The 24,626-nt window shown below is 41.3% G+C and overlaps 1 protein-coding gene across 10 annotated transcripts in view; it reads left to right on the top strand.

Moving 5' to 3' along the window:
- The window catches only part of CERS3 (ceramide synthase 3), a 41,914-nt gene that overhangs the window by 5,415 nt on the left and 11,873 nt on the right, over positions 1–24,626 (top strand). For 9 of the 10 annotated variants that reach the window (XM_057409758.1, XM_057409756.1, XM_057409753.1 and 6 more), the window contains 9 exons: positions 7,131–7,313; positions 8,882–8,999; positions 11,035–11,153; positions 14,821–14,878; positions 15,755–15,805; positions 17,035–17,127; positions 17,397–17,525; positions 19,198–19,304; positions 20,729–20,885. In XM_057409758.1, coding sequence (XP_057265741.1) covers positions 7,132–7,313; positions 8,882–8,999; positions 11,035–11,153; positions 14,821–14,878; positions 15,755–15,805; positions 17,035–17,127; positions 17,397–17,525; positions 19,198–19,304; positions 20,729–20,885 — 1,014 coding nt within the window. In that variant the 5' untranslated portion in view covers position 7,131. Of the gene's footprint in view, positions 1–6,528; positions 6,559–7,130; positions 7,314–8,881; positions 9,000–11,034; positions 11,154–14,820; positions 14,879–15,754; positions 15,806–17,034; positions 17,128–17,396; positions 17,526–19,197; positions 19,305–20,728; positions 20,886–24,626 lie in introns of those variants that run through there. The other variant, XM_057409759.1, reaches the window with a different exon arrangement.

Raw genomic sequence — 24,626 nt, 5'->3', positions numbered from 1 at the left:
AGCTAATTCTAATTTTGTTCTGCTAAATGCTAAGAAAAAATGTTCTATAAGAAATTAGGTCTGGCAGTTTTTTTATAAGACTTACCTGTTGAAGATCAGAAGAAGCTAGTGCTATAAATAACACATTTAAACAAGCTGCCAGACAGAGTTCTTTCATAGTAATGTTGTAACATTCAGCTGGAGGAACCCTGTTCCTGTTTTCCCCTCTTTTTTTTTGTACTGTATAGCTATTTTTAGCTAGCTTCCTAGTTTGGTCATGTCTTCAGCTGGGCTGCCACTGTTGGAGAAGAGGCTATGCTGGTTCTTTAGCTGAAGATCTCTCTCTTGCATTTGTTAGAACATGAAAAGGCTGTCAAACAGTAGCTGAAATAATGAAATACCAGTTCTGTTCTGGCTCCTCCTGTGGTTGGCTTTGTGGGTGGAGGATGTCTGGGCAGGTTAAACTGCAAAAGAGGGGATAACCAACAGGAGGAGAACTAAGAGCAGTGGAGCACAACAGACTTGGTTGGATGCCTGGTTCAGGGTGGTGGAGAGATCATTAACATACAAGCTTGAGCCACTGTATATACATGAGCTGAAGACTGTTTTGAGAAGCTGCAGATAGGACAGTTTTCCAGAGTACAAATGCACCAGCCCCATCCCTTTCACCGCCTCCCAGGGGCCAATTTAAAACCTTGAGTCATGTGCAGGTGGAGAAGTGAACAACCTTTGCCTCTGCATCTTCGGGTCTTCCGTCTAGTTCCTTGCTATTCTGCTGTCTTCCTGTTGTTTGGGGTAGTTGTACTTCTCCTAGTGTGCTTATCCTGGTCACTGTGTACCCAAATGCTGCTCTGTTCTTCTCTGCCCTTAACACTTGTCTTAAAGAAGTGACCAAGAAGACTCACAACTCTGGTGAAAACTCTGTTAAATAGCTTAGCATTTTAAGTTAGACTTTAGGTTTTTATTTAAAAATTTAGGTAAGCTACAAAAATGATCATTTTTGCATCTTTTCCCAGTAGTAATAATTTGAAGAAAAAATTCATACTTAAATTCTGACAAGTGTTACTAATAAGTTCTTGAAGTAACTGGTGGTGTCCTAGGTCTGTTCAAATTATTTAGGAATTTATGCTTCTCTTAAGAACCTGTATTTTGGATAGGGCTTTTTTTTCTCTTTTCCCCAAAGAACTATTTTTTTTACCTCAAAATTAGTGCAGATATTTGAGTTATTTCACAGCTTCTTAATCAACTCTCTCAATGTCACAGATTTTTAAGGCTTAAAAGCACTCTTAACTGTACCATGTGAGAACTGTATTTCACTTTCTTCAGCTGCCTGTGATCAGCTAAAACCATTTTAGCTGCTCAAAAATGATTTACCTTTAAGTAGAGAAAGCATGGTAACTTCAACCCAGAAAATGAATGATTTCCAGCAGGTCTTGCTCTCTGTTTCCCCCCCCCAGAGAACAGGGTAAAATATAAAACTCACTTGCCACCTTAATTGAGATTTATTCGGAGTGCTATTTCAGCCTGCTACAATATAGGACCCAAGTTACAAGGTAATGTGATAGAATAGTAAAAGAAATAAAATACTCTAATTGCCCTATAACCAGGCACTTAAACTGTTTACAGTTGAGATTTGCACAAGCTGGGGAGTAAATCTGAAGTTAAAGGTCTCAAAGCAATCTTAATTCAGCTGGTTTGTGTATGGAGTATTTCAGTGTTTCATCATAAGAACCTCTAAGTTCAACAGCTCTTTTATTCCATGCTGCCACTGGTTGTGTGTGTAGGCTTGATAAGATGCCATTCACACTGTGGCTTAGGTTCTGCAGAATTCAACTGAACTGTGTTCTTACTTCTGGACAGACCAGATGCAAGAAAATAGTAGCATCAATCCAATATCGTTCACTCAGTTCTTTCCTCCACAAACCATGGTTCAAACCCATTATGCCAGTTAGGTGCAAAACACTGCTTGATCAAATACAAAAAGCAGTGTGTAGAAGCAGGAGCAAGTGATGTTTTCAACTGGCAGATACTTACAAATAACAACCGATGCCTGAATAAATGGGTTTGTGTGGAAGAAAACAGTGCAGGGCAGGGTTGGTCTTACTGCCTTAGGGAGTAATAATTCTTTAGCATAAAAAACTCGGTGGAGAAGTGAATCTGGTGTCACATTCTGCGAGTTCCCAAACTTTTAAGTATTTCCAGTAGACGGGTAAGGCAGCAGCCGCACATTGGAGCGGCTGTATGGCACAGTATCAACTGTCAATACATGCACAGATACTAAACCATTCACAAGTTGGGGTTTGTACATAGCAGGGGGAAGGAGGTGTTAGATTTTACTAAAACTCACTTTTCTGTAGTATTGGGATTTTCTTAAAGGTATGACTTAGGTAGTGCTGCTGCTCTCCTCAGTAGGAAGAAGGTTCTATACCTTTAGCAATAAAATGAGGGTCCCATATTTTTCACCCATCTCATGATGGTGATTGCAGTTGGATTCTTTAAACAATGTGCTATCTATTTTTAGCAGATCACGAATCTCCTTTTGAAATGTGTGTGTTAGCTGTTGCATATATTGCTAAGTCTTAAGCAAAACCAAACCCTGTGATACAGTGGATCTGATCCTTATTTACTCTTTTAAACCACTTTGGTTTAATGTTGATGATTAACAGCCTGGAATAGCTTTCCTGTCTCTTCTGATATCTGTGAGATTTGATTTTTCCTAACAGTTGCTGCACCACCTTTACCAGTTCTACCAAGTGATGAAAGAAATAGGAGTATTGTGTTATTCTTGCTCTTTCCTGATTCCATTCTTTCCCTGCTACACTGGAGTCACACTGAGTAGATGGTCTAGTAAGATGCTTGGAGAAATGAAGGTTTCTTTCACTTTCGTATTTGTGTTAGTGGTCCACTGAGTTTTCTGATAAGGATAGGAAATCCTTCTTGACACATCCTTCGCACCTGGATAACACCTTCTCTTAGTTCTGGTTTTGGAAATGCAGTTTTTGCAAAGGAGAGCTTTTGTGTGGAAGACACAATCAAAGGCCTTGGCTCTGTTTCTTTGTATTCATTCCCCAGACTGCAGCAGCCAGAAATTCCACTTCAAAGCAGCTCCTGAATTTGTTTGTCAAAATGTAACCACACATAACTTTTGTCAAACCAAAACTTGCCCTTTTTTGCTTAACAGCATTAAAGATTTGAAATTTTGGGTTTTAATGGAATAGATCAAGGATCCAAGGAACAGAGGTTTGAAAGAAACTTCACATTGGTACTTCCCAACTGTGTAGGCTTTCCTTTAATTATAAAGGATGCAGTTCCTGAAGTAATCATTCCTGATTTTCCTGTTTTAAAGTAGCCCATTTAAAACTAGATTAGGCAACAGAGGAGATCCTTAGCAAGGAAGAGATTTCTTTACTTAAAGTATTGAATTTCCAAAATGCAGGGGAACTGTCCAGGTTTCTAAAATACCTGTATTTGATTGTCAGACTGACTTTCAGGCCCTTCAGCACAAGGGCAATGATTCCATTTTTGTCAGTGAAAATAACATTTGTGGTGCTGGTGAAAGGATAGGAATTTGGGAAGAAGCAGGAGGGTTTCACCCTAGGTTGGGCAAAATGTGGATCACTCAGCGGTGGTCATTTCCCATTCCTGTTTGCTTGGTGCTGTAAAGAAGGAAGTTCTGAGCTCACCACTCCTAGCAATAGGAGGTTCAGGCTGGGTAGACTTTCAGTGTTCTTGTTAGAGTTGGTTCCAAACCAGGACAAGCTGGGCCTTTGCATCTGCTGTCCACTATTTGGAAGTTGTGTGTGGGAACAGAGAATAACAGCTTTGGAGTTTATGCAAGCTAGAAAGATCAGCTGCCTTTGAAATCCAGTATCTGTAGCCTGATCCCAGCCCTGGAACTGGTTACCCCCACTTGTGGTTACACTGGAACACATGCTTGTGTGTGGTAACCAGCTCCTGACAAAAGTTGTCATAGTTTTACATGGATCTGCTAAGGAAATGAACCTGGGTTCCAGGGACTGCAGCTGCAGCACATCTCAGAGGTGCCTGTTGCAAAACACTCCACTCACCCAAGTGATAAGAAACTGGTTCTCCCATTTCCCACCCAGATTTCGGGCAGTACATGAGGAAATGCCCATCTACCTCACCATCCCTGCTCATAGCCCCTGGGTGGTAGACACGACAAGACAGACCTTTCCTGAAGAGGATGCGTGGTGGCTGCCTTCCCTTTCCTGCTCACACTATGGAGGCTTCTGTTGAGTGTTAGCTTCCTTCCCATACACAAAAAACATACAATGAACATGTGGGATATTTCTCAGCAAGCTGAGAGGGCCGCAGCTTGTTTGTAGTATAGGAGAAGAGAGCTTTGCTTGTGTAAAATGTATGTGACAAAACAGTACTTAAAGGGTTCCTATATGTTTCAGGATATCTATGATTTAAGGAGGGATTAAACTACTTAATCACACAGCCACAGCTTCAGCCATTTAAGAGCAGAAAGAAACTGCAAAATACTCAGGTCATTGCTGCCCAGATGTATTTGAAGTGAATTCCACACCTTGCAGGTGCTCTAGGAACCTCCTGGTGAGAACTGAAGCTGAAGGGAGACAGGAGAACATCCCAACTACTTGAACAGCTGCTATTATGAAGATGGAAATCTCTAAGATTGCTTGGGGAATGGCCTGATTTGCTGTAGTGAAAACGTAAGTTGGATGTAGGGTGAAGATCCAGTTTAAGAGTAATGAAACATAAGAATAGGCTGCAGACAGATGTCAACTGATTTCTAAGAATTACTTGGACAATGTTCATCAGTGATGGTCTGATCCTTTGTGTTTCAGGCAAGACCTGGTACAAATACAAGCGATCACAGGAACAAGGCTTTTGGAGAACCCACCTTTCTATGAGTCTCTGTGGTGGTTGTGAGGAAGGATTTCTACTGAAATCTGTGGGCTCAGGATCAGACCCCAAATCCCATAATTCCTTTAAATTTTAGGGTTAAGCATGTGCTTATGATCTTGGTTTAGTAGAGATGTATTAACCAGTTTAAGACCTGAAAGGTCTTAAGGTAACTTGACGTCCATGTCTGGAAGGAACACATGAATTAGCGAGATCCCAAGAATCTGATATGAAAATATGCACTACTCTTTGCTTTTAGGGTTAGGTGTTCTGGGTGCATATTCAGTTATAAATCCCTACGACATGTCTCACTCTAATTCAACTGTTAGTGTTCTTTCCACTGTGTTATAATAGACTGGCCTATTTTTATTACAGCTACAGTTTGTGATAGTTTGCAATGCACAGTTGAGTTTAAAAATACAGATATATTAGGAAGCAGGACTGTGTAATGAGTCTCTCCCCTGGTCTTCTAGGGCAGTTTGCAAGCCTTTCTGTCTGACCTAAAACGTCGTATTTCAAAGCCCTGCTTCATTATCATGGCGCCTGGTAGCTGTAGTTAAGGGTCTGTTAGGAGCCCCATTATAAATCCCTACTTCCAGGAGTTTATAATTCAGCAGTAAAAAATTGCTGTAGGCTGAAACTTGGCATATAAAGTCTTAGTGCAGGAGCAATTGTGATTTCTCCCTCCTTTACTTTTGCATTTTCTTATACACACAATTCATTCAGCAGATTTTTACTGTCCCCTTTCGGCATTTTAAAAGATTAAATGGTTGGGTTATTAATAGTTCAATACTGACTACTGTGCTGGGGCAGTACATTGATTCACAGTGTCTGTTAACCCAGCTCTGATGGATACAAGTCACTGTTTCACAGACATGCTCCAAAGCTTCAGCTTAGTGGTAGCATCCTGGTGTAGATGACAGTGATTGCTCATTGAGCTGTTGATTAAAGTGGGCTTCAGAGCCAGCCCTGTCCTAGCCTGGAAGGCTGTGTGAGTGCACCAAGTGCCCTAATCCAGCATGGGCAGGAGCTGCATGTGGCTGCAGGCAAAGCTAAAGCCGTGTGGCTCCTGCTCGCATACTGACTGTGAAAGGGCCTCAGCAGGATTTGATCTTATCACTTGATCATGTACAAATATATCACTGTAAGATCTTCTGTTGGGGTGTCTGATGCTACAAGGAGACTTTGTTGAAATTCTCCTGTCTCCTTTAGTTTCTTTATTGGAAACTATGTTCAGTGATACCAGTTACTTCCTCATGTTTCATGTGGTTTACAGGAAACTTTAGTATGGAAAAGCTGTTTAATTTTGTTATTCCTAGAAATTATAGAAAAAAATACATATTTCTGTATTATGGAAAACATTATAGTAACTCCTATTTTTACTGGATTTTATACTTTTATAGGGTATATAACATGTTTGTAGTGTAAAGTCCTCACAACTGAAGGAGGGATAACAGAAGTGTATAAATGCATGATGTAGATTGCAGAGGTTAAAAATAAGACTTTATAAGAATGAAATGGTTTAAGTGACTTTCTTTCCTTCAAGGACTAATTTTAGACATTTTGTTCTGATCTAGGATTTGGTCACAGTCAAATCACAGCATTTTCTGCAAACCCTCCAAAACCTTGCTGTGCACTGTAGTATTTACACTTGGCCCTGTGCGCAGGTGTTCACAAAATCAGATCAAGGTATATATTCACATTAGTATATTAAATAGCAGTAATTCAACAGCAAAATGTCTTCATTATTACAGAACTGAGTCATCTGCTGGACTTTCTTATTTCTTTTTCACTCTTCTACCCACTTAATTTACAAAGGGAGCCTAGGGAAGATCAGTTCTCTGTAGTATCTTTTATGCACTGGAATAGTAGATTATAAATTATCATTGCAAAAGATTTTGTCCAGGTACTAAGCAGTCAGCGTGAAGGACTCAAATGTGACAGCAGATTATCTTCCCCCTGGCGGATTTCAAAAGCCTTTTGTCTTTTTAGTCAAGGACACCTGAGCATCTAAATTTATAGTGCCTACACGCTCTCTGTGGAGTGCTTCAGTTGGACCTGCAATACCAGCACAACCTGTGCAGGCCAGGGCAGCCTGTTCTTGTGGGACCCAAGCCTCATGTGCTGCTTGTACCTTATCTTTAGGTAATATCCTGCCAGCTGGGATCCACTGTTCTTCCCAAGGTTCAATATGTTTTGTTTCATACATTTTCTTTCCAATACATCAGGAACAATTTTGTATCATCTCTTTCTTTGCTTAGCATGGCGCACATATTGAAGACACTCAACAGCTGGTTCTGGTGGGAAAATATCTGGATGCCCATCAATGTCACGTGGGCACATTTTGTAGACCGTGATGGACTTGTCTTTCCAAAAGCACATCAGTTATATGCCACAATTCCATATGCTTTTGTATTGCTGATTATCCGGTTCTTCAGTGAAAGGTAAGAAACATGAACACAATTGTATGCTGATGTTAATCCTTATTATGCTAAAAATATGTAAAAAAATAACATAACTTTAGATCAAGGTTCTCACGTTGTAAAGGAGCATTAGTTGGTGGTTTGCTGGAAAAATCTAGTACAGCTAACAGGGCAGGTGAAAAATTGGGAAATATTTTCACTAAGAACATGTGGCTGTGGTCCAATTAGAAGGAAAATGTTTCTATCTAGCTTTTGTAAAACATCTGGATAATTCAATTACCAATTTGCTAGAGATACAATTAATACAAAACCATTTGGGCTTCCTTTTGCTTTTCTCCTCTGGTGGAAAGGTAAAGGTATTTGTCCTCCTCACCAAACCTCTCCCTTCCTTTAGTCCTCCATCAGAACATTTGTGTGAGGCTGATAGATCCCAGGTGTCTAGCTGTAGCAGAACTAGGCAGACTGGAGGGATCTCAGAGTTCCATGTGAACATTTTATGCACATCTAGTAATACTGATTCCTTTTTTCCCTCGCTTCGGCACTGAAAGATGGATTGCTTCTGCAGCTGGAATCTTATGGGACAGGCAGAGATGTGCTCCACAGAAGAAAGCTATGAATATGTTAAGATTTGTAATGTTTTGACTTATTTATTTGTGCCTTTTTTTCCTCTAAAGAATGTGATTAGTAGGTTTCTATAATTATTTCAGGATAGAATGAGGAAATCTGGAATGTCATAAGTTGGACATACTTAAAACAGAAGCAGATAAGATCATTCGTGTTAAAGATCAAAAGTAATTTGGATCATATGTTTAGAACCACTCTCAGTGTCTCCTGAGTAAAGGCTTGCCCAAGTGTGTCTCCCTGTGCTGCTGTTGGAAATGGCTCGTGTGAATAATTAGTCCACACATCTGGCCTGCAGTGAATCTGCCCATGAATGAGGAAAACTGACCACTGCTGTGAGTAATAAGGAATCAATTGCTGATATCAGCAGGAGTGAGGGGGGCTATTTTAGAGAAGCCTGCCCAAGTAGAAGAGCAAAGCTTTTGGTGTGCTCTGCAACAATTTGTGTTGGAAAATGAAAGGGGAGGAAAAGCCGTCAGAGTCTGGGGAATTTGCTGCTTGATACAAGTTAGAGGCCACGAGCCAAATCCGGCACCTTGGGCAGTGGTAGCCTCATGAAGCAATGTGCTGAGTGACTATCTGCCTCTAGGAGAAAGTATCCCAGTAGCAATCTTTCAGCTCACACACAGAGAGCATCTGTTCTTGGTTCACTCTCCTGTAACTGTTGCTTAACTCCAATATGCCTCTGGAAACACAAGGACACAAAAATCAGGATCTTCACTTGAGTACAGCATTTCGTGATGACAAGTTTGAGTCCCTGGGTCTGCTTTTTTTTTTTACATAACTGCTAATATGCTGTGGTTCCCTCTTGGGTTTAGCTGGAGGGAGATTCCTTTCTCTCACAGCTCAGTGAGAGAGGGCAGATTAATTTGCTTCAGATTTATTTTCTTCATATCCTGGCTTGAGAATAGCTAAGGTCTATGTAACTGTGTTGTATTCTAAAAGATTTTCATGGTATGTCTTTTCAGATACATTGCTATACCTCTAGCAAAAGCCTTAGGTATAAAGAATGTAAGACGTGTGAAGCCACAGCCTAATCCTGTTTTAGAGAGTTATTTCCGGGAGTGCTCAAAACATCCATCCCAAGTAAGGATTCTCATTCTTTTAATCTAGTTTTGGTTTTGGAAAATCCCAAGTCTTACTGTTTCAATCAGCTATCAGCAGTGACATCATGGGATGAGTTCCAGCTGATTGACAGATGACTTAATTTATTTGGGTTTGTGTTGCTGTTCTGCTGACAAGGTTATATGGCATCCAACCAGAAAATATGTTGAAGATGTTTAATTTTCTGGTGTGCTATTCTAGGTTTGATTGTTAATAATATTTCCAGTGAAGATCAGTGTCCCGTCTTTAATTCATTCTGCCTGGAGAAAACATCAGCTTACATCTGTTGTTGGAAAGTGGTATCATATTTATTGCAAGCAATAATACTGGATCACTGGCATGGAAGCCTTTTGATCCATTATGTTGCTGCATACTTAATCCTGGCTTATGTGAGAAAGAAAAACAATCTTTCTGTTACCTTGCTGTTTGTTTTTAAACTGGAGCAACTAAAATGTAATAGCCAATGTTTACCATCCACAAAAATGAGGCGGCATGATTGTTGATGGGAAACAGGTACTTCACTGGGAATGCAGCCTCAAAATTCACTTACCTACCTACAGTTACCAAACAATTGCACACTGGTTTTGAAAATATGTATGTGCTTTCTAGTAATGAGGGATATTGAGAATTATTGATATGTGGAAGCTTGCTTTCTATCGCTAACTCTACTATTCTCTTACTGTGACTTTTGCCTGATATCATCACTTATAGATATATTCATCTATTCATCACATATGAGCTCTTCTCTATCTGGGCAAGTATCCCAATCTCTTGTTTCATACCTTCCTCCTGCATGAGTACAGTTTGACAATTAATCTCTGAAGGGAAGCACAGCATTTTTATGTTCCTCAGTACATGGGAAAGATTCAGGCTGCCTCCTTTAGGTGTCCAGCCTGGGGAGCAGCATGCCTGGGAAAGCATGCAGAGGCCTGGCTGGTGACTGTCTCCACTGTCTGTCAAAATGCAGTTGGTATTCCTGCACAGCAAGTAGAGAGCTCCCCAGCCAGCAGGATGGGCTGAACACCCAGCTTGTTTGCACTCCTGCTTTTCCCAATAGCTGAATTGCCTTTGCTTACATTCCAGAGCTTCCTTTGAGGGTAGGAGACCAATTGAACTGGACTTACCTTGGTGGAGGTGGTGCTGCCACCTGCTATTTGCATACCTGTATACTTGCCAGGAAAGAACTTCCCCAGGGATGAGTTGAACAGTACCTGTACTCCTACAGCAGCCCCAGGGCAGGTCAGCCCACACTTTTCACACTTGGGGATGGAGGAGAAAGAGGAAGCCCACAGGCTGCTGCACACTGAGCACCGAGATATGCAAGAGCCATACTGCCTTGTGCTTAGCACGTGCTGGCATGGCTGCATGGAACAGAGCTGCTTCAGCTTCAAGATCACACATAAAGCAGGAGCACCAGACTGTTGGACTTAGATGGCTTAGATGCATTTCCAGGCAATGCTGTAGCCCATGTTTATTTTTAGGTGTCCAAAGAAGGCAGTCTGGATTTTGCTCAGCAAGACTAACTGACTTGCCTGTACCAGAGAAAGATGTTGGATTTGAGAACAGAGCTCAGGTCACCTTAATTTCAGGCCCACGTCTTGCCTGAGGAAATAATTTAAACATAAAGTAATAATTATAAATAGGTACAATTAGGTACAATGTTCACAGGGGTTAATACATGGCACTTCCCTTTCCAGACCAACCTCTTGCTCAGCTATAGAAGTTGAGTGTTTGAAATGATCAGAAGCCACCAGAAAGATAATAGCAGGGTCTGTGGATCTGAATATTTCATGCCTGCTTTATTTATGCAAATTATGTCTTGAAAATTTGGGTTTCTGTGAGTATCACTTAAAAATTAAAGCAGGAAGCCTGCAAGTAAACCCTCATAAAGAGTTAATATTAGTCACAGTTTTAAATTAAGACCTTACAACAGTGGGAAGCTGATTTGTGAACTACGAAATAAATGAAAATGACATCGGAATGCATCTCATTGCTAACACTGTTCCATTTTTTGCAGTCAGATATTCAAGGCCTTGCCAAGAAGTGCAACTGTACTGTCCGCTTGGTGGAAAAGTGGTTCAGGAGACGGCGAAACCTGGAGATCCCAACAGTGCTTCGGAAATTCCAGGAAGCTTTGTAAGAAAAAACAATGCTCTTGATGATTATGGGGTTTGCTTTAAGGGGGATTCATTTCCAGGAAGCTGGGGCTGTCTGACAAGGGTTTTGATTTGTGCATGCGCAAACAAATTGAAAGGATCTAGTAGTGTTTCTCCAAATGGTGTGACTTTAAAGGATCAGGTTAATGGTTTCTCCTGAAAAAAAACCTTAAAAATGCTTTACAGTTTTCTTCCTTGTGTAATAATGGACTTATTCGTAGGCTCCTGCTGCATGGTGCTTAATGAAAACATGCAGAGAATAGGGAAATATGTTCGTGTCTGGCAGTAATCATATGGGAACAAAAATGCTTACTCCCTCTTGTTTATGTATGTACCCATAGTGTCCTCTTGGGATGCTATTATGTGTATGTCAGTTCAAGAGCAGGAATTGTGGCATCTGAACTAAATGATAGGTGTGACAGCTTGAACATGGGGTGCTGTGCAAAACATGAGCTCAAATACACTGCCAAGAGTGGGCCACTGAGCAATTTTGAGTGATAATCATGAATATGTACAAAGTTTCAAACCCTCCTGCATATGATTGAAAACTGGAGAAGCATCCAAGAGTCTGATTCTTCACAAATGTGTGAGAACTCCCTCGTACCTAAACATTTTACTATTTAACTATTCCAGTGTTAGCCAAAATCTCATGCAAATTGCAAATCCCCTAGTGGGCATGGCTGGGCTTACATAGCTCATCCCTTTTGGATACTGAAATGATGTAAAACACTGGTGTAAAACACTTTCCTGATGTCCTGTGGGTTTGCATTTTGACTAGTGTAATTCTATTGGCAAAAATTCACATCATCATCATATTTAACCTTTTAGTGTGATGAGCTTAAGGCACGAGGGTTAAAAGTACAGCTCCAAAGCTCAAAGTTGAGTACTTTATCAGTGTGAAACAATATGATAATGATTTGATGCTGTCCTTTGGTGGGGATAAATCCAGTTGATACACATAGGTGTGTCTTTCTGAAGCCTGAGTAAACTCTCCTGGTTAACTGACATCCATGGCTTATTTCTGCTGTTGTTCTGTGGATCAGTTAACTTTGTGTTATAAGTGACAATAACATTTCCTGTTCTTGCTAAAAGCCCTGACATGCCACTGATGCATGTCTGTAGTAATACACGCTAAAGAGTGAAATTCAAACTCGCTTGGCAGCTTGAGTGAGGATGAAGCAAACAGGTTTCTCTTGCGCAATTTCGTGAACCTTCCTCTACTCTCTGTCAGTGAATTTAAATGGATATAATTCTCAAGGCAACAAATGAGGAACAGAGTTATTCCACGCTAGTAGTCAGTGGTCTGGGCATTATGAAATTCATGAAAGCCTGCAATCTCCAGGATCATTTTTCTGAATCACAAGGAAAATCTGATGAGCCACATCTAAACCATCCTTAAGCTATTAGTGCTTCCAGTTAAGCAACACTGGGCTTGGAACGCCCTTTGCATGAAACCTTCCCTGCCTTAAAAGACTTACCAGCCTTTAACTTCACCTACTAAATCCTTCTTTTGCTAGGCTCTGTTCAAGAAAAAAGATTCTTGAAGTTAAATCAGAAAATCCTTTTGCATAGCTGTTGTTCAGTGCTCTCCCTGGTGACCAGGCTTGAAGCTTAAAAGACACTTGGGTAAAATTTGGTGAATTTGGATGAGTTCTACTTCAGGTTTTGTTCACCAAATTCATAAAGAAGCTTGGCTACATGCAAAATGAGGTAGTGCTCTGGCAGTCTTGCACATTGAGTTCATCTGAAGCACTGGGTGTTTATTACCAAGTGTGGTCAATATATATTTGTAAGGCTGGGGACTAATGGCACAGTCTCGTTAGGTGCTCTGTGCTTTGGATCTGGTTCAGAAAACCACTTTACAGTCAACACAGAATCAGTCCCGCTATATCCACTGGACTACTCACACCTCCCTTGCTTGAAACAGGAGGCATGAGGGCAGAATCAAGCCCTGCGTAAAGTCTGTCCCGTGCCACAGTGTTGCTTTTCCTGGCATCTCTTGGTTAACTCTGAGCCAGGTATTACTTGTGGGTTCCACTCTCCCCTTCCACTTGCTCTCCTAATTTCCACCATGTACCTTTGAGTTTTTCTGTCTCTTCAGTAGGTGTTCTGAAGGGTTATTTTCAAATCACCTGAGGAAAGATGCTTTAAAGTTGGAAAGGAAACCAGTTATTTATTACCAGTGTATCAAGTGGCAATTTTAGAGTTGTTTTCTTGACTTCTTCCATGGGTGTGAGACACATGATCATGCCTGGCCTCCTCCATTCCATGGTCTCACCTTTTGTTTGTTTGTTTTTCTTGTAAAATGCTGGCTCAGTCTTTAAGCATCTCATTCTTCCACCTGGGATATCAGCCTCCAGGTAATGTAGAGCTCAGAGAGGAGGGACTGCTTTTACCAGGCAGGGTCTTGTTGTCAATCTCTCATATGGCATTTCATTAATGTTTGCCAAAGGCCACAATTTCTGTACATCTCGATCCATTTCTACAGTGTTCTTGCGGCATTCTCTCCTCCTTTTTAGGCAGTTTAGGTTTCCTGGGAAGCTGGCTGCTGCTCTTCTCCAGGATATCTCTTGTTCTGTAAAACGTTCTCACTGTGTTTGAGGTCTTTGACCACTGCCTTTCTTAGCATGTGAAGTCCCACAGTGATGTCTTACTGGTTTTGAAGAGCGGCTCTGGGAAAGTTCAGGCTTATTCCTGACAAGGGGAAGAGTGAAAAGGAAGAAGTTTTCCATCACCTGTAGAGGTGGGATTGGGAATGCTCCAGCTGAGTCTCTGGCCGCACCCAGTCCTGGGGACAACACCTCCCACACAGGCTCCAGGGTCATTACAACACTGATTGTGGCTCCACATCGCAGCATCCTGCTCTGACATATATAAGCAACAACATTGCTCACTAAGATACACAAGAACTTTTTTCCCTTTGACTTATCGTATCAGTGGTGAAAACCTGAAGGTTTTCTCTGACTTTCTGCATATTGATTTAAGCCACAAAGAGCTTAAATCGGGCTAAATGCTGGCAAACCTACTCAAAGATTGAGGTTTATAGTTTATTCAGACTCTGTAGTAAGACATAAACTAATCCAGTAGCTTTATCATAGGGCTCCCCTGTTTTCAGCAATTTGTGTTAAGAGAGATCAAAAGACATTAACCCAGCAACTGAAACAAGTCACTGTTGGGGTGTTCACAGCGCTGGATCAGATTGGAAAGTATGTGCCGCATGGCTGAAAGCCCTTCTAGAGTCAGGGAACTGTGAGACATTGTTCTTGGTGTGCATATTGTGGAGGGATTGACGGAGCAGGAAAGTTGGTGTTATCAAACATTGATGTTTAGGGAATTCATTACATTTGCTGTGGCTGTTCTCTTGATCAGCTTGTGCCCGGCTGGAAAATTAATGCTGTGATCACAGTCGAGAGATCTGTGTCGTGATAGTGTAAAATGATTTACTACCTTAGCAATTAGTCAAAGCTTAATAGTTAAATATTAATAATTCAGATACATTTAATACATGTATTAAATGTAATGTAATAGTGTGAGGGCGCATTTATGTGAAGATTGTCTGTGATATACAATGATTTGCAGTAATTCTGGATCAGGACCTCTATACAAAATATGATCATTCTTCATTCTTTTTCATTTTGATTTTGCAGCTGGCGATTTTCATTCTATCTCACATCCTCCATTGCTGGATTTATATTTCTGTATGATGTAAGTTAATTGCTTTAAGGACTGGTATTCTTACTTTCAACAAAACAAGAGCTGGTTTCTAGACCTTCTGGAAGGCCACTGAATGACTCACTTGTTTCAGTGGCTCTTTGGGTTCAGCTCTTTGCTTTATGTAATCTAGATGCAATATGCACTGAGGTTTTACTGAATTCTTCAATTATCTTTTGAACTGGTATGATAAAATACTTTATGAGTAATCAGTGTTTTTAAGGCAAGTTTTAAGAAGTCCCACAGATGGTTTTACAACATGCCTTGTTAACACCTACAAATGCATCACATGGCCATGTTTTTCTCAAAGGAGGCCATAAACCTTTCTTGGCAGCACTATTGGGGGTCACAACAATGGTGTATTTCATGGCTATTTATTGAGGTGTTGCTGCTGAGTCAGAAGTTGGGAATAAGAGAGAGAGTGCTGCTTGTAACTATGTTAGCACTGCCTGGGGTGTCATTAATGCTGCTCCCAAGCAGCGGAACGGTTCTCAGTGTGTCTGCATTCATCTGGCTCTTCTCCCTAAACACTATTTATCATCATGGTGTGTGTGGCTGGTAAACACAGCAAAATCTAATCACTGTGGCAACATATCTTGAGTAATTGCAGTAATAAAACACACACCCACTGCTTTGGATGATGAAATGATGAACTGGAATGTTTCAGGTGTCCTGAAAAGAAGCCAAAAGCTGGGACCAATAGAATAAATCTGAGATGCAAGATCTCTTTAGAAATTGATGGGGAACAGTTATCAAGACTAGAATTTCTTAGCCTGCTTCACTTAGAGAAATACTAAGTATTGAATATTTTGAGTTAAGACAAGTTATTGTGAGTCAGCCGATCAGTCTCTGTCTCATCTGTCTTCCCAGAAACCGTGGTTTTACGACATCTGGCAGACGTGGGTTGGCTACCCATTTCAGGTGAGGTTTTTGGCATGGGGCCATTGGCCTTAAGGCATTCCAGGTTATTTCCCCATTGGAAGGGGTAATCTGCAGAAGTGCTTTTCCCTCCCAACAGGCAGCACCTCAAGAGGTGCAGCACCAAAACCTTTTGCCCTCCTTTGGTACCTCCTGCTGACTGCTGCAGGACTTGTGTGATCTGCCTGTGCTGCAGCACAGCCCTCAAGCCAGACCACTGTTGTTTCCTCCCACCCCAGGTTATCCGTTGTGTGCAGTAGATGCTTTCTCTGTTACTTGTTTTGGTGCAGAAACCCCAAAGCTTCCACCAGACCTGACGATGCTTTGAGGCATTGCAGAACAGCATCATGCAGAGGGTTATGCCAAGCAACCTAAGTGCTGTGTGCCTGCTGGGCCCTCTTGCTCAGTGATGCTGGTGGAAGGAGTGCTGCAGTGATTTGGTTTGGCCTAACTTGAATCCCTTCTCTGGGGATCTCTGCTCAATGCTCTGGTTGCTCAAAAGGGTCACGAGGCTTTTTTTTCTTCCTAAAAGATTTTGCTAACAGTCCCATTAATAGATGATTCCAAACAAACTGCTTTCTTGCCCATCTGCCAAGGGTCCTTATGTGCCCCCCACTCTTATTTTTATGAATCTGTGATCCATCACACACTGCCTCCTTATTCCTGTCCTAGGCAGGGGCCAAGAATAAAAAGAATCCTGACCCTCAGTTTTCCAGCTTCTCCTACTCATGGGAGCTGATAACCAAGCCTACTTCCTGCCACCTGGGAAATGTATTGAATAAGGGAACTGCCAAGCTCAGCATCTAGGCCTAAGCAGATGCCTGGGATTTTAGCATAAATAGCTGACACTTTAGTCATGGGCTGTATGAATGTTTAATATGTTAATTGTTCAGCAAAATGCAGGGCTTGGTTTACTTGCAGTTGTTTGTAATTAAATGCAGAAGCACTCTGCATGTAGCTCTCTGACAAACGCACACAAAAAAGCATGCTGAAATTCAGAGAGGGGAAGGAGGAGCTGCAGAAATTGAGAGTTTGGTCTGAGTAAAGGTTAAAATATTTGGCTCCCAGAACATCCTTCTTAATGAAGCCCAGAACAGGGATTTAGTTTAGTTTAATTTTTTAAGCAAGACTCAGCAGTGGAGCAAAAGAAGCGAGGAAAGGAAAACCAAAATGATTTCACTTGGCATTTGCTTTCTGCTATTCTCAGTTAACTGTGCTTTTCTTCCTTACAGACCCTGCTGCCATCCCAGTATTGGTACTACATGGCTGAGATTAGTTTTTACTGGTCTCTCTTATTTACACTGGGGATTGACAACAGAAGGAAGGCAAGTGGGCATGCTTGTTTGTAGCTAGAGCCTCTGTTTCTGTGAAGGGGGGAAAACTGTGTGTAAGGAAAAGCGCTGTCCTGACACTGGATTTGGTGCAGCCACATGAGGGCAGCATCAGTCTGTCCCTGGCACACCTGCACGCATCCCAGCTCTCCTACCAGGGCATCTCTGCGTGTGACACGTCTTGCTTGTCACTTCATCCACATGCAGACCTTCGGAGGCTGGATTTGCTTGGCTTTACCTTTGTGTTTTTCTCTCCTTCCCAGGATTTTCTGGCTCATGTCGTTCATCACTTGGCAGCCATTGGGTTGATGAGTGGCTCTTGGTGCGCTAATTACGTGCGTCTGGGGACGCTGGTGATGTTTGTGCACGATACTGCAGATTTCTGGCTTGAGGTGACCCTGCTCTCCATCTCTATTTTGTTTTGTCTTGGGTGTTTTGACTGGGGGGGTTTCTGGTTGTTGCCCAGGCTACATTCGGTGACGTTTTAATCTTTCTCCCACAAGTTTCATATGATCCCTTTCTATGCCCACAAAGACACAGCTTCACAGATTCATGAATTGTGAGGTAAAAAAGAGCTTCTGGATAATTTAAACTGATACTCTGTTCAAGAATCCCTTGTGAGAAAAGAGCACAAGAGAAGTTCTGCAGTACAGAATGGGGACTGGAAAGGCAGCTGCCTCCCTGGATTATTCTTGCTTCACCGTTAAAATTAGTCTAAGTTGGCTAGCCTGTGAACAGCTTGTCATGGTACCAATTCTCAAGCAAATTTAGCAGCCAAAATTTTGGCTACTTCTCCAAATTGGTTTAAGTTTGTCAACATTCACACCCTTCTTTTGACCCAAGAGGTACATCTACATTAGACTTCTGGCTGGAGACACTTAAGATGTCCCTGAACAAGGTATTGCAGAGGAAACATTTCTTCCCTTGGATTGAAGGGGAAACTAAATATCAATGGTTAGAAATGTTTAAGACTCAGAAGTCTCCTATTCTGCACACAGCACTGTGGTCATAGAGACTTGCTGCTGGCTTTCTTAAAAGACAAATGCTCACTGTTTACTTTAACAGTTATCATGATTTCATAACACCAAGGCTGAGAGCATAGCTTCATCACTTCTTCTGGTGGCAATGCCGGTGTAAGCAGCCCTTGTAGGCTGTTTTCCATCCCTGTGCAGTTCTGCTGCTGATAGTCTGTCCATTTTATTGGAACAACTAATTGTGGGGTCACGCAGTTGGGGTTGGTCCTGATCAGATGTGTGCATACAGGGTTTTTTGCCTGGTTACTTTTACTCCTGGACTGCTTTGTGGTGCAGTTAACGGTGTGACCTTACAAACAGTTGAGCTGACAACTGGTAAGACAGCACTCAGATGAAAGCTGAAGTTGGGTACCAGAATAACTTAATTCAGCTCTGCCACTCAAAAAAGTCCATCAAACTGCTGTTTGAAACCTTAGCTTGGCACCTGGAGCTGTGTTCACACTTGAGAGCATCTGTTTTGTTCAGCAGTGCCCAGGATGATTCCTAAATGAAGCATGAAGAGCTGTACAGTTCAGATGGGGCATAAGCAGCAATTATAATCCTTGTTAGTGGGATAGGGACCAACAGGAGGATCTGCATTCACAGTAAGGAGAAAACAGAAGCTGAATTAGGCATAGAGAAGGGTCAGTAACATGCATGCACCAGAATGCCTGTGTGTAAGGGGTCACTGCCGCTCCTGAGCATGCAGATGTGGCCAGCAGCTTCTCTTTGATTCAGCCCATTTTGAATCTGGTACAAGAATGAGAGATCACCTCTGTTTTCATGACACTTCTATATTCTGATCCAAGAGCAATTATTTAGGCCTTTGATACAAAGTCCTCTCCTTTAAGATGAAAGGAGAAATATAAACAAAGAATCTGTTTTGATACTGCTTTATTAGGTATCAGTAAAGTGATTGCTTTACATGTCAAACAGGGAGGACATCTTCCTCCTGCTTAAGTGGAAGATGAGTGTTTATTTATGAAAATGCAGAAAGGAACTTATTTCAGAGAATATTTGTAACACATTTGATGTTTTTTATTCAATGCAGGCAGCCAAAATGTTTAATTACGCTCACTGGGAGAAAACCTGCAATATGCTCTTTATCATCTTTTCTATTGCATTCTTCATCACAAGAATCATCCTGTTTCCCTTCTGGTAAGCAGTATTTGATGTAATCACAGGCTTTTATTTCATTCCCATTCCCATTGAGAGGTTAGTATTGGTTGTGATGGGAAAAGGAAAGGAATGGATTGTACTTTAGAGAGCAGGAGCAGAACTTCTATTATTGTTGGCTACTAATGGCCAGCCAGAAGAACTGACAAAACTGATTTTAAAAATTTAAGCTCAGTAAAAGTAGTTTCTTAAAAGAGCTTCTTGAAAACAGCTAACCTGAATAGAGGCTCTTATGTCTTATTCAAGTTATTTTTGTGAGTTGTAGTTAAATGCTCTGAGCTCCTGCATTTTCAAGAGGGTTGAGCTACTTAACTAGGAGAATTAATTTTCCCCTTTCATTCTATCCCTGCTGCTGTAACTGCAGAGGCAGAGCCCAGTGTAATTCCTATATAAATGTAGTTAATTTTTTGTAGAGCCTTCCTTTTGCTACCTAGTTTTGGGTAGAGCCACTCTCTCAAGCGAGGAGCATTCAGAAAAGTTAAGGTGAACCAATTAATTTTTGAAGTCAACACAAGTAAATCATAGCTTGCTAAACACTTGCATGACTTTGGAGTACTGTGATTTAATCTGCTTTGGAGTATCCACATGGGTGCTTAGAGTGCTTAATGCTTAACATGTTTAGCTTTTAAAAGCTATTTAATGTGTTTCACATTCATGGTTTCGTTGACTTGCTCTAGTTTGCATTCATGCCTCTCCCTCAATGTGGACAAACCCTTAGAGACTCAAGCTGGTTAAATTAATAGTTCTGAACACTGATCAACAGAAGGTTTTAATTTCCTGTAGTATTTTCTTTCAGAAATGCTGATGCCTTTCACTTTATTGTTATTTTTTTATTAACTATACAAGTGATCTCCAATCATTTTGCTTCACTGAGTTTCTTGTTCTTGAGTTCTTGAGCTTGGAAGCAAAACATTATGAGATTAAAGGCACTCAAAAAGCCCCAAATAATATAGAAGTAGTGAAGTCTGAAGATGGACAAAACATATGTTAATTAACAAAAAGCCCTGTTGTAAAGCCTGTAGGATTTTCTCTGGAGTGTGGATTTCAGATTAGAGAGACTTTGTATTAAAAATAAGGCATAGGAAGGCTCTCAGTTGCATAGTATCTAGACCACACAGAGATCAAGAGCTGGAAAAATAGGATTGTTTTCTAACCTTGTTTAGAATACTTTTGTGCAAGACTCCAATTTCTCATCTTCTGAAGTCTGTAGTTCAATAGAGATGCATAATCTAGTTCAATAGAGATGCATAATCTAGTTAAGACAGAGCTTGTTAATGAATGTCATCTCTGCAGAGCTTTTTAATATTTGTGGAAATAATTAATCAGTTTGGAATGTGAAATTATAAATAGCTGTAAATAGCAGAGAGATGAAATCTTGCACCGTAATGCTGACCTTTATTTCTCAGGATTCTTCGTGCCACGTTGTATCAGCCTACGTTCTACTCCACGACTCCTGTCATAGCATATTTTCTGTTCAATGGGCAGCTGTTGATCCTCCAAGGCTTGCATTTATACTGGGGTTACTTAATTCTCAAGATTTTGAAAAGGTTCATTTTCTTAAAGGTAAGAAGTTTATTCCTGCAGAAAAACATGGGAAGTATCAAAGTGCCAGTACCTCCAAGACATTTACTTGGAATTTCTTATTGTTTTACTGAGCTTTCATGCCATCATTTTTGACAGGGATCTTCAGGGTATAGAGCTGTTCAGATGTGCTTTCTACTTACACCTAAAGTCATAGATCAGAATATTAAAGCTTCTGCTAAAAGTGGTTTTTGCCTGTATCTGATGTTTTGCTCTGATTGTAAATGAGAAATGATCGCTCCCAAAAACTGAAGCCCTGAGATGGCACAGAACTCTTTAGAAGTTCTTGTGTTCTGAGTGAAAGCAATCTTTTGTCACTGGACTTTGTAGGAACATACTAAAAGAGGAGAGGCTTAAGCATTGACAGGTATATTTTGCTAGTAAAGGGGAAACCTAAGTTGTGCTATTGAAAAGTGGCATTTCTTTTGAGGATCAAGATGCAAAACCTTAATTGAGCCAACTCTGTCCTATTGTCTGAGGCAGTTAATGCTGTGAAGCATCTTAAGGAAATAGAAATGTTCCTTGTGACACACATTTAATTGTTGTTTGACTGATAACAGAAACCATCCTGTAATTACTGGGTTTCTTCAAATCTGATGGAAACAGACAGCTGGATATCATAGGGAGCTCCAATGTCTTGCCTAGAAGAAAACTGCAGTTACAAACTCAACCCTTGTTAGACAGCAAACAGCTGTACATAAGGGACAAATCTGTAGAAGAAATGGATTGTGTTATTCTGTTCCTATAACATGCTTCTGTGTTCCCTTAGCTACTGGGAAGCTTGTATTTCTTGTGTATTACTTACCTCTGTTAGATTAATTACAAAGTTATTTCTGGTCTGCTTTATTAAGTGTTAAAATGTTTTACTTCTCATTTTCTTCTTTCTGGCCTTGTCTCTGTGCTGTTCTCACACAAGTCTCCTGATGAAATCAAGAGGGACATCCCTCTGCCTTGAAGCAGAGGAAGAGAAAGGCTTTCCCATAACTCTCCATTCACTTGGTTGAGGTTATGAGAGTACAATGCAAGAAGGTCTTCAGATGCAGTGGGGAAGAGGATGTTAGTTGACCAACTATATAAGGCCATTCTGCCCTGCCTGCTTAGATGCCTTTGTAAGGGGCAGAAATATTTTATTTTGAGATAACAACTTTTATGTGTTAGTCATTGCTAAAAAATGGGCAAGCACCGAGCCTGCATCCCTACCATGGATTTTTGATTCCTTATAGAGCTCTGGGAGAAGACTGTTTCCAAATAACATTTTACAGTGGTAGCAGCAGCAGCCCTAGCCCTTTTCAGTCCCTATGACTTCAGCTGGCTTGCATGTGCAGCCTGTTTTCCATAGCAGTGGCAAACTTGGCTGTGAAAGCAGCCAGTGCCTCCAAAGCTGTAAAGGCAACATTGCAAAGAATGGTGTTTGCAAGGCGGCTTTTTTATACCAACATATTTGTTATAGACATACTCCACACAAAGAGCTGTTGCTATTTCAGTGAAATACCAGTAAACCATCATCCTTGTACTAGAAGGGTTTTGTTTCTCTGCCCAAGACTTTTAAAGTTTTCCTTCAGAAAACAGGCAATTTTGGGCATTTTTCTTGAAGCAACAGTTAGCTACTTCAGCTGGAAAAATGAAGTCATGATGTAACTGGGAATAGGGATGGATGTTGTTGTTGAGCAGAAGGAAGCTCTGAGCATAACAAGGGTGTAAGGAATGTTTTTAGTGCCCTGTGTGCCTTGAGCCACTCTGGGTTGATGGGGTCACCGCTGAAAACTGCTGTAGTGCAGTAGTAAACAGCTCCTAACGTGCATCCAGTGGCAGGTGTCTCCCCTGATTGTATCCTTCTGGACCATGTCATTGCACTGTCTGAAAGTCAGTGGCCTCAGATGTATTTATTCTCAGTAGGAAATGCTGTTGTCCCCTCTCGAAAGATAGGTTAAAGGGCTTGTCTGGGTCAGAAATGAAAGGTGGGAGTCTGTAGGGAATATAAACAGGGGGGCCCAAGTCTTCAGGGTGTCATATATCCCCTAGGTCCTCTTTGGTGTTATTCAAAGGGTCACGCAGAGCTGTGTCACCTCTTGCTTAGAGCTGTGGGTCTAGATCCAATACTCTGATCGCTAGGCTGTGGCAGAGGCTTTATTAAAGGCAGGAATTAATACAGAAATGCCATCAAGTACTGCAGCCTCCTGAGTTAGTAGCTTCTTCCTGCTTTATTCTTCCCTCTTGGGAATAGATGGCTTTTGCCTGAGATTGGCTTTATCTCAGATGTCACCTCTCCTCTGCACTAATAAAGGGGACAGTTATCCTCAGTCCTCAGGGGTCACTGCTTGGCTGGCTGACTTGCTTCAGCAAAAAAGAACTTGGACTAAAACTCTTGCTATTTTCCCTCCTCTCAAATGCTGCAGCCAGAGATGAATAAAACTGAGGAAGAAGGAAAGGAGGGAGGAGGGATGATCTTGTTCTGTTCCTCTATGCCCTGTTTTCTCAGGCATGGGAGTCTGGCACCAGAGCTGATAGCAAAGAGCATCACTGGTCTCCAGGCTCATAGGATCTGTGCCACCTTTCCCTGGGCCCAATCCTCCAGAAATGCCCCAGTGAGGGGGCATTCTGCATGGGCAAGCTAAGCTCTACTCAGCTACTTTGCATTAAGAAGCTTTTTATTTTGTCTGGGGATAGGAGAGGACAGGAGTATTGGACTACAAGGGTGCTGGAGGGGGACTCTTCATCAGGTACTGTAGGGATAGGACAAGGGGTAATGGGTTCAAACTGAAAGAGGGGGAGTTCAAGTTAGATATAAGGCAGAAGTTCTTTACTGTGAGGGTGGTGAGGCACTGGAATGGGTTGCCCAAAGAAGTGGTAAATGCCCATCCCTGGCATGGTTCAAGGCCAGGTTGGACTAAGCCTTAGGCGACATCTACTGTGAGGGGTTGGAACTGGGTTATCTTAAGGTCCTTTCCAACCCAGACCAGTCTGTGATTTTATGATCCTATTACATTTTTCAAATCAAAGATTTATTCTTACTTGTGCAAAATATAAAAATATCCCAAAAGGAACCCAAATTTCCTTTGCCATATGACGTCTTGTGACCCTGTATATGAGCAAGGCCATTGCTCACACATATGAACTCTCACGTATATGCGAAAAGGCCTAAAGGTCAGACCTGTAGCCATGTATCTTAGATAAGCTCTGCTGTGAGAGGAAGGACATTCTTCAGTGCAATTTCTATTCAGGTTAGGTCAGGCAATCGCAATGCTCGCTGCTGCTGCCATCTTGATGTCCAAGGCCTTTTGTTGCTAGGAGACTCCATGTGTTTTCTGTAATATTGTTCAATTACATGGTTAAATTACCCACTTGTATCGAGTTTCAAGCACCACTGAAACATGTCTAGTCATCATGTCTGCACATATGAGAATATTTTAGGAAAATTGAAAAAACATACAGAGAAGTATGTACATGTGCACTGATTTAAAATCTCTCGCCAGGAAAATCCCATGGAGATTAAACATTTTATTTCCAAGGTCAGAAAAAGGGAGCGAGTGACAGCAGCTTAGAGCCACATTGTTATGGCAAATTAAGATGTAAAATAGATGTTAAAGCCATTACACACTGAGTTGAAGTTTTGAGACTATGGTTCTTTAAATCTTGAGTAATAAGTGTAAGTTGTAGGAAATGGGCATGATGTCCACATGACTCAGGTACTTCAGGGCTGATGCAAAGTCCAGCAGTGGTAGA

Source organism: Pezoporus wallicus, unplaced genomic scaffold (genome assembly GCF_028554395.1).
Source record: "Pezoporus wallicus isolate ANWC-B61680 ecotype Strahan unplaced genomic scaffold, APGP_CSIRO_Pwel_v1 contig_13643, whole genome shotgun sequence".
Taxonomy (NCBI): Eukaryota; Metazoa; Chordata; class Aves; order Psittaciformes; family Psittacidae; genus Pezoporus; species Pezoporus wallicus.
Note: the sequence above shows the minus strand (reverse complement) of the source record. Positions and strands in the feature narration are given on the sequence as shown.